Source organism: Choloepus didactylus, chromosome 18, assembly GCF_015220235.1.
Source record: "Choloepus didactylus isolate mChoDid1 chromosome 18, mChoDid1.pri, whole genome shotgun sequence".
NCBI classification, from domain to species: Eukaryota; Metazoa; Chordata; class Mammalia; order Pilosa; family Megalonychidae; genus Choloepus; species Choloepus didactylus.
Genome location: NC_051324.1, coordinates 67734756 through 67746828, shown reverse-complemented (window position 1 = coordinate 67746828; position 12073 = coordinate 67734756). Strand labels below are relative to the sequence as shown.

At 54.6% G+C, this 12073-nt stretch overlaps 1 protein-coding gene across 1 annotated transcript in view; it reads left to right on the top strand.

Annotated features, from left to right (window-relative positions):
- SDK2 (sidekick cell adhesion molecule 2) overlaps window positions 1-12073 on the top strand; it is a 259843-nt gene that overhangs the window by 150676 nt on the left and 97094 nt on the right. Inside the window, exon 3 of the mRNA XM_037808622.1 lies at window positions 1144-1250. Within this exon, the coding sequence (XP_037664550.1) occupies window positions 1144-1250 (107 nt within the window). The remainder of the gene's footprint in view (window positions 1-1143; window positions 1251-12073) is intronic.

Here is a 12073-nt window from a genome sequence, read left to right as displayed (position 1 = left end):
TATCTGGTTCTCAGAAGGTGCTGAGAAGGTGGTAGTTGTCATCATCGTGATGATGAAGGTGATGATGGTGATGATGATGATGATGATGGTGAAGATGAGGTTGATAATGAGGGCAGGCCCCAGCCAGAACTGTTGTAGGTAAAACAATGCTGACAACTCCTGGGAACCAGGGTCCTCCATCCCAGGGTTGGTGTGCTCCAAGAACAAAGGCAGAGTGAGCTTGTCCACCGAGCCGTCTGTGTAAACCCTTGGACACCCAAGGATCAGAAAGAGCTATGCCAGGCACAAAGCCCCAGTTCCTTTTAAGGCCCTCCTGGACCGTTTTCCAGGGATGGGAAAGATGATCCCCGAGGGGGCTCCAGGAAAACCAGCCCTGGTCCCCAGCCCCCTCCGTGCTAGAGAGACCCCTTCACCCATGTCACACCACTAGAAGCCCCTCTCACTCACCTGGCATCCTCCCCACTTCTCAGCCAGGTGAACCCACCACAGCCTTGCTCTCCAGCCGCCTTTTCCCTCCACCCCCTGGCACCAGCTTCTCCTGCTCTTTGGCTGGATGAGGTCCCTGGATTGGGTGCCCATGGAGCCACTTCTGGGTCCCGCACCCACAGCCCACACCTGCAGAAAGCCAACACGTCTCACTCTGAAGGCTCTGCCTTCTCCCTCCACAGGGCTGCAGTGGAGCTCTCTGTAATTTTAAGGATGGAATGAGGCAAAGCATTTTGGGAAACATGTAAATTCCCCTGCCTCTGTCACCTCCATCAATTTCAATTAATATTTACAACACAGTCCTCTGTGCTTGGCCAAAGAATACTGCCCACCTTTCTCAAGCGTGTGAGTCACTGACAGGAGGACAGCCGCCTCCGCCAGACAATGGAGCACCCTCATTTCACAGCCTCGGGCACAGCACCACCTGGGGAAAGTGTGTGTTCCTTCCTGGGCAGCTGAGCAAAGGCCTCATCACCCTTGGGAAGGACCGTCCTATTTAAACAGAAACTTTCTGTGACCCCATGACACGGCCAGAGGGTCAAGAGTTCCCTGGTGCTTTTCCCTGCAGAAGAAGGTGGCACGGTGACCTCTGACCTGTCTGACCTCCTGCCTCCCCGGCTGTCTGACCTGCTCACTGGCTGTCTTGTCCTCCCCCAGGTACATGATCACCAGCCTGGACCGCACCCACGCTGGCTTCTACCGCTGCATCGTGCGTAACCGGATGGGAGCCCTGCTGCAGCGGCAAACTGAGGTCCAGGTGGCCTGTGAGTACCACGGGGGCTTGGGGCAGGGCGGGCAGCTGCAGGGCAGGGTCTGCACCTGTCAGCTGCACCCGGGGCTGAGCCAAATCTCAGCCGTGGCCTCCCATGCTCGTGGGGTGTCAATGGGGGACCTTCTCGTGTGTCCAGGCCAGTCTCCTCATTTTACCACTGTTAAGACTAAGACCCAGAGAGGTGGCCGGAGCTACCCAAGGTCACGCAGACACATCTGGCTCTGAGTTCAGGGTCCTTTCAGTGGAACCAGCCACTCCGTTCTCTCCAAGGAGGCCTCGTCACTGCTCTGATGATGTCCTCTGGGGTCTGCCCCAGCCATAGGGGGGGTCTAAGGGCCAACCTGAGTCTCTCCCGCTGCTTGGCAGACTCCCTGCACCTCCCTTCTTAACTTTTCCACCCTCCAGCTCAATCAGCCTTGGAGCAGTGACAGCATGGGGGTCTCTGTGATCTTCAGTGGGGGGGCATTGGGAGATGCCTCACACGGGGTCTCTAAGATGGGTTGGGGGGAGCTGACAAGTCTAGGTTCCCAGGAGGACAAGGTAGGGCAGGGGTAAATGGCCCCTCACCAAGCCTTTGGGATACCAGCCTTCTCCCCAACACCATCAGCCCCTGAAGGCCTTCCTTGGATGGAGGGGGGGGACAGCGTCAGAAGACCCCAAGGGTGCCTTAGGGACCAGGGTCCCAGGGCAACACCTTTCCCCCACAACGCTGATGTCCCCTTCGCAGACCTGTCCCCCACTGTCATGAAATATCTGCCGGGTGCCAGAAATATGGCTCATGGTAGACTGTTTCATCCTAGGATGTTTGTTTGTTTGTTTGTGTTGTGGGGAGGGGTCGAAGATTGTGCTGTGGGACATAGGCGTGTGGAAAGCCTCAGGAGCCCTGGGAATTCTTTTATAAAACGAAGACTCTCTCTTCTGGGTCCACAGCCGCTTGCCTCTGATTTAGCACGAGGGAACTTGGTACTTGGAGAGAAGTGAGGCAGAAAGCTCTAAAAGAAAATCTCAAGTGAGGCAAAGAGTATTTATAATAATTATGGGGAACAACCCTAATCAAAAGCAGAGGGCAGATTATCCCCATAAATCAGCCCTAAAGGCAACTCAACTTACTCCGGGCGGAAAAGCCCGGAATTAAAATGATGGATTTCAGGCAGCCGTCAGCGTCGGCTGGAGGAGTCCCACTGAGCTTCATTTAGCCGGTGCGAGTCCAGCAGGGCAGCGGAGAGCTGTGGGTGAGCCAGAGAGACCTGTGCACGTGTGTGCACGCGTGTGTGCAAGTGTGTGTGTGTGCATGTGTGTGGGTCCCTGTGTGTGCATGGGAAGTATGTTCTGGGTCAGCCTGCCTCTTTGTTCATGTGTGTGGCAGGGAACACGTGTGTGTGTACATACCTGGGAGTGTGTGCATATATTTCGGTGTACTTACATGATTGTGCCAGTGTGCAGGAGAGACTGTGTATGTGAGTATATGTATGTCTGGGAAATGCCACCCAGTCACTAGGAACTTTCTGGAATTGAGAGCCCCTGATTGGAGATGACACGGTGTCCCCTGGGCTGACCCTGCCGGTCAAAGAGACTAGGAAGGGAGGTCAGTGTCCGTGTGGCTGTGAAGGGATCTGTGTGTCCAGGAACTGTCCCCATACACACCATCTCACATTCATACTTGCATACAAGTGCATGCAGATGCACGTGCACACACACACACACACACACACACACACACACGTGCTCGTACTGCCACAGGAATTACTAGCTCCAGCCTCCCTGTTCTGGAATCTGAGCTTCAGGTCTTATCCCTCATGCCCAGCTTGAAGGTACTCCCTCGAGACCAGGCCAGGGGGCTTATGGTCCCCTCCCTAGACCCACAGGGCTCCTCCTGTCCCCAAGCTGGAGGGATGGGCTTGCCCAGGCCCAAGCCTCAGTGCAAGCAAGCCAAGTGGGCAGAAGGGCTCTGGTAAGGACCCAGGGGCATCTGGTGTCTCCTGGGTGCTACAGACAAGGGCTCAGACCAACCCTTCCCTGCCCACTGGGAGCTCTCAGCCTAAGAGCAGAGTGAGAAGCAGGTGACAGGGACTCGCCTGCCCTGCTGCCTTAACCTTCGGCCACAGAGCAGAACCTCATTGTGTGGTTACCTTGAGCCCCTGCATCTGACACGCTGTGATTCCCTGGTTCTGGACACCCAGGTGATGCTGGGATGCAGGAATGACCTCAGGCGGCGGTGGCATGCAGGACCCTGGCCCAAACTCCCGAGGGATCTTCAGGGACGCCACCATTGCTGAGCCCCCAGGTGCAGGTGAAAGGGTTCAGGCTTGCTCTACCGTGTTGGCAGCTGTGGGGTACTAAAGGCAGGACGGTTTCATGAAGGAGGTGGCCTTGGAGTCAGACAGACCACGTTCAAAGCCTGGCTCTGCCCTGGAGGGCTGTGTGACCCCGAGCAAGTGACTGAACCTCTCTGAGCTGCCACTACTCAGGTTCCTCCTCTATAAAATGTCTAACAATACACCCCTCCTAGACTTGCCAGGAGGATTTATTGAGTTGCCTTGTGCCAGAGTGCCAGCCAGTGCCAGCACATAGCTGCTGTGATTAGCACGACACGTCACCACATGAAGCGAAGAAGGGCAGGCCTCGGAGTGCACAGGCCTCGGGCACATGCTGTCCAGGCCAAACGCGGAGGGCACCTCTCCCGTGCCGTCCTGCCAGCCCTCTCCCTGCCTCTCCACCACCTCCCACTGTGGGACCCACACTCTGCTCCTGCACCCTCTCAAAGCCTGCACGTGGCACCCTGGGCTCCAGGAGCCTCCTGGACACGGTTGTAACCACATTTGTCACAGTGTCCCCAACACGTCACACTGTCATACTCTTACTAAGCTGTGCAGATGTGGTTGCAAGCCCCTGGCAAAGGACAAGGGACACCTCGGAGGGGCTGCAGGGGAAACAGAGTCGGGGAGACCCAGGTTAACCCCTTCGTGACCACCAGCCGCTGCCCCACCCCAGCCAGCACCGAGACTGGCCCCGGATACTGCAAGGTGGGCTGCGTCGCAGACCCTGAAGCTGCCGCTTCCATGACATCATGAAGCAAAGCCACTGTTGGCAGCCTTGGGGGCCCTAAAGCCAGGGCCTGGGAACTCCCGCCTGGCCACAGGAAGAAACACTCGTCCTCACAAGCCAACGACGGTTTCCTACGGCTCTGCTCGGCCCGGACAGTCACGACGGGATGAAGGCGGGGCACACACCCCTGGGCCTGGAAGCCGAGAGCCCCGGTCCCCTGCCCTTACTCAACAAACTGCCTCATCCCAGGGGCCTCTAGTCAAAGAATCCCTGGTTCAACCACCCCTGCTACCTTCCAGGGATTCTGGATGCAAGGAAATGTGAGACCATTCTCACCGGTAACAGCTCTCGTTCCTAGGCATCAGTGTCCTGTGGTGCACCCCACTTTACAGATGCAGAAGTTAGGCTCAGCAAGGTCATGTAACCTGCTCAAGTCCCACAATTAGGAAGCATCGGAGCCAGGGTTTGAACCCAGGACTGCCTGATTCTGCAATGGCTTCCTCACCACTCCGCCCCTGGAGGGCAAGACGAGAACGTCCAAAATGGTTGGGAGGAGGATGCTGATGACCTGCTGGGGTCAGGGTTCAACAGGATGAGAGGCGCACCCTGGGACCATGGTATTCCATCTCCAAACACCTGCCAGCAGATGCTCGTCAGTCACCCGGGAGGAAGGCCTTTCTTGCCAGTGCAGACGGCAGCCCGGTAACATCCTTGGATTTGCTGTCAGCGGGGCGTGCAGGTGGAACGCACTGCCAAATAGCTCCGGTTCCTTCGCGGGCCAGTTCATGACCCCGTGCCTTAAAAACACGGCCGTGTCATGGGGGTGGGTGCTGGAGAATGTGGACTTGGGGTTCCAGCCCCCTCCTGAGCACTGGCCAGCTCAGGACTCTGGGCAGGTTCAGTCCCTGGCCTAGGCCTCAGTTTCTTCATCTGTAAAATGAGGGTGACCTCAAAATCTGTTTCAGCTCTGATGTCTACTAAAGTGGAAGTGACTCCCGGGGTCAAGGCTCATGGAGCCCAGCCTGGAGGAGAGGGGCTCACCCCAAGAAGCCCCCAGCCGCCCCCGGCCCTGAAGCAGGGCCCCTTGGTGGGCACCTGGTGCACGGGAGGGGGTGCAGACGAAGGAAGGAGCACAGCTTTCCTCTCCCCAGAAAGACAAGGCACGCTCCAAACTGGCCCAGAGACGCATGTTGACAGAGGCAGGTCCAAGCCGAACACCCGCGTCCAGGTGCTAAGGAGCACAGCGGCGCTTCCAGAACAATCCTCAAGTGTAACTGTGTAGATGTCTCTCCTTTGCAGGTTCTCAGGACGGCTCGGAGAGGTCAGGAAGGGTGGGTGTTACGAGGCGCAAATCTGGATGGATAAACTGAGGCTCGGAGTGGTCAGTGGATGTGCCCAAGGCTCCACGGATTTCACTGAACCCAGCCGTGAACATGGGGTGCAAATCCTGACCCACTTCTTGCTAGCTGTGTGACCTTGGGCAAGTTACTCAACTTCTCTGGGCTCGTATTTTCTCGTGCGTGGAACAAGAACACTAATATCAGTACCCGCCTCGTGGGCTGTGCCAGGATTAATGCATCAAAGCCCACAAACCGTCACCAACAGCGCCTGGCGTGGGACCACCATTGAGACGAGAAGGAGCCTCCCTCCCAGGCCAGGGAGGGTGGCTAAGTAAACATGCACACACTTCCCTCCTGGCTGCCTAAGAGGGTCCTTTCCTGAGCCACCCCCACTGCCCCCCAAGGCTGGGACTGGACGAGGTGAACGAGGCAGGTGCCAGTGGGCACCCAGGGCCCGGGGCCCCTCCTGACATCTCACAGCCTCGGACCCGCACTCACCTCACCTGAGTCCCAGCCCTGCAGCCCTCCCAGGCCAACTCCCTACAAACCTCCCGCATCTGTCTGTCCGTCTGTCTGTCTCATACACACACAGAGGTCCACGGATGGGGCAGCCTGCTTCCCACTAATCCTTCCCTCTCCCGTCCTTGGCTGTCTCTGCCTCTCAGGGTGGGAAGGTTTTGCCCCGCGGCTCTGAGCGGCTCCCTGCACAGCTGCTGCCCGTGGAGGCTCTTCCCAGGCCGGGCAGGCCCTTGCCCCCCGCCCCGCTCCAGGCCCCCTTCCCAAACAGGGACTCTGAATTGGGTTCTAATGAGAAATTAATAAGGCAGCTGTGCTAACAACTAATGATAATGGCGAAGTCATTAAATAAAGACTCTCTACATGTTTTTAATTACAGCAATTAAGAGGAAGTCAATAAAACATCTCCCCCTTCTGTAGCCCCCTTCCCGTCCCGCTCAGAGTCTCTTTGTTTTTTGGGGGGTTTTTTTGTTAAGTTGCCATGAATTTCTGGCACGCCGCAAGTGGGATGAAGGGCTGAGAGGCTGGGAGCTCCCGCCAGCCAAGGTTTCCCACACCCATGTCCCATGGGCGCCACGTATCCATCGTGTACCCCAACCCCAGCACCAAACCCACCCACCCACCTCGGGGCAAACGGCCCCTGCCTCGCCCCGGGGGTCTCGCCTGCTCCTTTTCCACCAGGTGGCTTGGCAGCCACTGTACAGAGTGAGACGGGGGCTTCGTCCCCTTGTCACGCAGGCTGGGCTTAGTGTCTCAAATGCCACCAACAGGCCCGTTTTTCTCAGCTCCCACCCTGGGGTGTGAGTGGTGGGTGTGGATTATTCGGTGCAGGCGGCAGCTCAGGATAACACCGTGGCGGCCTTCTGGAGCACCCACTGTCCGTGAATATTTAGTTCATCTATGAGACGGCTCTTGCCATACACCCCCTAGATGCTGGACACTGTTCTAAGCAGGGGGGACACAAGGGGGACAAAACAAAGACACGTCCCTGCCTTTGAGGGAAGCAGGGGGGAGACAAAAGTGAAACAGTGAGTACATGTGACAGTCCTAAGTCATAGGCCAATGAAGAAAGGTCAAGTGCCATACGGGACAGTGAAGCCAGGCGCAGCTGACCGCAGCCCAGGCGGGGTCCTGCCCAGTAGGGCGGCTGAGGGAGGCCTAAGGAGGCTCGAAGGGTGCCAGGGGGTGGCAGGGATCTGAGCAGACACGGGGGAAGATCACTCCAGACCCAGCAGCAGCAAGTGCAAGGCCCGTAGGGGACGTGGGTGCCCGAGGCCAGGGTGGCTGGGGACGGGTGGGGGGGAAGCAGTGGAAAGAGATGAGGCCGGAGAGGTGGGCGCAGGGGCCAGACCACGGCCTCCAGTGTGGTCAGCCCCCTCCAGCTGGTGCTCACACCAGGCAGAAGCATCCATGGTCAGAGGCAGAGGAGCGATACAAGCTTGTTGGAGGGAGATGCAATGTTTTCATAATAAAACCAACACATGAAACATCGATGAAATGCCATTCCCTGCCCACCAGATTGGCAAAAACCAAGGAGTCTAATAAGACCAAGTGTTGCGGGAACGCACATCGTCAATGGTGGGCGTATAAATTGGTACAACCGCTTTGGAAAACAGTTTGGCGTTTTCTCATAAAACCCACATGTGAGTGTCCTGCCATCAGCAGGGAGGACACGTGCCCCGGAGAAGCCCTTAGCCAACAGGGCTTCTCTAGAAGACACAGAGGGTCCTGCCCTCAGCAGGATAGCGAAATACAGAAGACACACCAGACGTGTCATCCATGCAGCCGTGAAAATGGCCAAACCAAGGTTGACAACTGGAGGTCTGAAAAATAATGCTACACAACAAAGCAAAAAATAGAAGACGAAATACAGATTATTCTTAGGTATAGAGGGTGCAAAATCAGACTAAATTAACCGCAAAATGGTCTTGTGGTGAGACTCAAGAGCAAAGCACTGAGGTGACAGCCACAGATTGGGGGCGGGTTCCCTCCAGAGAGGGAGGGGGTGGGATGGAAGGGGGCCCCGGGAGAGGGGGCCGATGTTTTGTCCATGTTCTGTTCCTTAAGCTGAGTGGTAGGTACGCGAGTGATCGTTCTATTCTTCTTCTTTAAACTATACATATAATTATATTCGCTCCTTTGTATACATGACATTTTTCATGATGAAATATTTTAAAAATAAACAAAATCAATGAGGATATTCTGAAGTGTACTTCCTTTTAAGACATAAGAAAGACATCTCGAGAATAATTTGTAGGCCCCCAGGCCTACACTACTTTGCTTTAGGGGGAATTGGGGGGAGGTTTGGTGCTGCAGGGCATAATGCAGTATATTAACAAGCACGTGTCTGAGGGATAAGTGCAGTGAACACTTACCTGTTTCTATGAAGTGGCAGTGAGCTTTCCTGGGGGTCCAGGGGCCCCAGCCACTGTCTCTGTGGGGTCGGCTTTCCTGTGCCGGCTCTCTGGCACTGGCTGGCTGAAGGGACCCCCCCCCCCCCCACCTTGGGAACGTCTTCCAGATGCAGTTCAGTGCTCATACGACTGAGCCCTCGATCCCAGCAAGTAGAGGCAAGAGGATCCCTGAGCAGAACCAGGAGGTCCCCTGGACAAAATGGAGGGCACCGGGGGCCTGAGGGCCACAGGACGTGGGGAGGCTGTGCAACGGAAAGGTGGAAGGACCTCAGCGGCAAAGCTTGCGCCAAGGCCAGCTGTTCCTTTCCTTCAGATATCCGTCCAAACATCCATCCATCCATTTGTCCGTCCCTCTCTCCTTCCCTCCCTCCCTCTAACCACCTATCCATCCAGCCTTCCACTCATCCAACCCTTCAACCCCACCTTCTCTTTATCCATCCTTCCATCCCTCCCTCTATCCATCACCCATACATACCTGCCTTCTTCACTCCCTCCCTCTCTCCAGCAATCCATTCATCTGTCCCTCCACTCATCAAAACATCCATCCCTTCGTCCATCCATCCACTGAATAAACCCATGCCCCTGTCCTACTGACCTCCTTTTATTTCCTATAACCAGCCCCTCTCTCCTACCTCCTGGCTTCACACAGTCTCTTTCCTCTGATCCAGAACACCTTCTCCCACCTGCTCCTGCCCCACACGCACACCCCTAGCTGACACCTGCTCATCAGCTTAAAAACTGCTCAAGGAAGGCTCACCCCACCTCCCAGTCTAAACTATATTCCCCTGCTTCTGTCTCTCAGGACCCTGATCTTCCTCCCTAACACTTGTCACAGTAGGTCACCAAATGTTTGTTTGCAACTGGTTTGCTTATTCCTTCTCAATGAGCAGACTGTGAGCTCCCACAAGGGGCGGAGCAGATCTTCCTTCTTTGTCTACTATGGAGCTTTCCTGACCCATAGCAGGGGCTCAGTAAAGAGTTGTTGGACACTGGGTGGGTTTAGGGAGAGCCTGCTGTGTGCAGACTATGCGGCAGGGGGTCATGTAGAGATTTGCTCATGAACACACACATGGAATCCTACCTCCAGGAGCTCACAGTCTGGGGGAAAGAGGAAGACTTTTAACTCAGGGTAGGGAGAGACGCGTCAGGAAAGAAGCATAGAGGAAATAGGAGGCACGGCCGGGTTTGGACTCCAGCCCGGCCCAGCCCCTACGGCTTAACATTGGATAAGCCACTCTAGCTCCATGAGCCTTAATTTCTTCGCCAAGGAAATTGGAGCTAATAAAACTAGAGGAAGGAGAAAGAAACACTATTAAGAAAGAAATTGCTTGAAATTGTTCAAATATATCTTCTGAGTTCTGTGAAAAGTTGTTTAAAAAGATAAAATTATTCTAAGGACTGAAATCACAGTGATTTATTGTTGTAGTTTTTATAGACAGGGCCAAGTAATAGAAATTAATGAACAACCAACAAGCGTGTATTTATTAAAATGGACTTCGTCATCCATTCCTGCGTTATCATGAGGATTAAATAAAATCATGTGTGTGAAGTCTACCCAGAAAGAAATCTGGCAGGGGGTAAGCACTCAACAAGTTCTTTAATTTTACTTGGATGGCTTGGGATATCTTTGTTGAGGAGCAGATGTTTTCACCTAAACTGTGAAAAATGCATAGGATTCCAATATATTAATAGTACAATTTTTTTAGCACTTTTATATACTCTTCCGGGCTCTGTGGCTGCATAACGAATTACCCCAAAACTTAATGGTGTAAAACCATCATTAATTATGCCTACCGACTCTGTGGTTCTGGTGGAATCTGGACAGGACACAGCTGGAGCAGGTGGTCTCTGCTCTCTGAGCACCAAGGCCTCAGCTGGAATCCCCGAGGACTCACGTGCTCAGTCACGTATCGGTGTTGGCCATTGGCCGGAGACCTCAGGGCCTTTCCAGATGGGCTGTTCCTGTATCTGGGTGGGCCACAGAGCTCCCTCATGATGTGGAGCCTGGGTTCAAGGACAAGTGTCCAAGAGAGAAGGAAAGCCAGGTGGAAGGTGTAGCCTTTTGATGACCCAGCCTGGAAACTCACTTGGGATCACTTCCACCAGATTCTGTTGGTGGAGTGGTACGAGCTTCTCCCTCCCCAGGTTCAAGAGGAGGGGACATAGGCCTGCCTCTCAGTGGGAGGCAAGTCAACCTGATTGCAAGAAGAGCCTGCGTGCAGGATGGCAAGTAACTGTTGGTGCGGCCATTTTTGGAAAGATACAGCCTAACACATGCACACAGTTATCTCACATAGTTCTCACTACGGCCTTATGAGGAAGGTGCCATTCTTAACTCCATTTTACAGAAGAGGAAATTAAGGTTCAGCCAGGTCAAGAGTTTTGCCCAAGATGGCAGCTAGTAAGTGGGAGAACTGGGATTTGAACTCATCCCAGTGACTCTAAAGCCACAAACCCCATTGCCTACCGAGCTCTGAACAAGCATGCCAACAGCAGATTTTATTTTTTGACACTTAATTGACCAGATCTCTCCAGGATGCTGTTGAATCATGGAGTGCTGGTGAATCGTGGCTTGTTGCAGTGGAATTCCAGGCAGAGATCTGGCACAGAGGCCCTGAGGTGGGAAGTAGGGTGTAATAATTCAAGGCCTCAGGAGGTGGCACACGATGTGGTGTGGGTATTCGGATTGTTAGGAGGTTGGGGTCACATTAGGGAGAGACGTTGAATCAGGCCAGGGAGATTAGACTCTGCTGGGGCAAAGGGGAGATTCTGAAGGTTCTGAGCAAGAGAGTAATGTGATCAGAAAAGTGAATCAGGAGCAGTGTGTGAGATGGATGGGTGGGGGTCCCAGTGTATGGATTTAAGCGATGCCACAGGGGGTCAGTGTAGCCTGGGCAATGGGCTGGCTGGTTGGTGGGGCCTGAGGGGACAGAGGGGACTTGGAATGTGAGAGCACTATTCCAGGGGAAGAGCCAAAGGACTTTGTGGGTATCAGGGAAGGGAAGTGCCACAGAAGACTCCAAGGGTTTGGCCTAGGTGATTGGGACAGGATGGGGGTGGGGAGAGCGGTTAGAAATTAGAGGACAAGAAGGAGGGCTTGGAGAAGAGGGCCTGGCAGAAATGCCCGACAGACTGGTGGCAATTGGATCCTAGAGTCCAGGGAGAGCTAGAGCAGACAGAGGGCATCTGCAGAGAGATCTTGTTCAAAACAATTAGGTGACACACAAAAGGGGACAAAATGGCAGAAAAGAGAATCAAGCCTGGGACTTTGGAAAATGAGGGTGTAGATAAGTGATTCTCAAACTTTGGGGTGTTCCAGAACCCTCGGGAGAGTGTCGAGAACTCAGCACGGCCTTTCCTTGGGAGGAAGGAGAGGTGGGAGCACCTTCGTGGGTGTACACAGGTCCCCCAGGGGATTCTGAGACCTACCAAAGTGTGGCTCAAGCCAAGAGACTAGTCCTCAGCCTTGGCTCCTGTTGGAACTACTGGAGGAGCTTCAA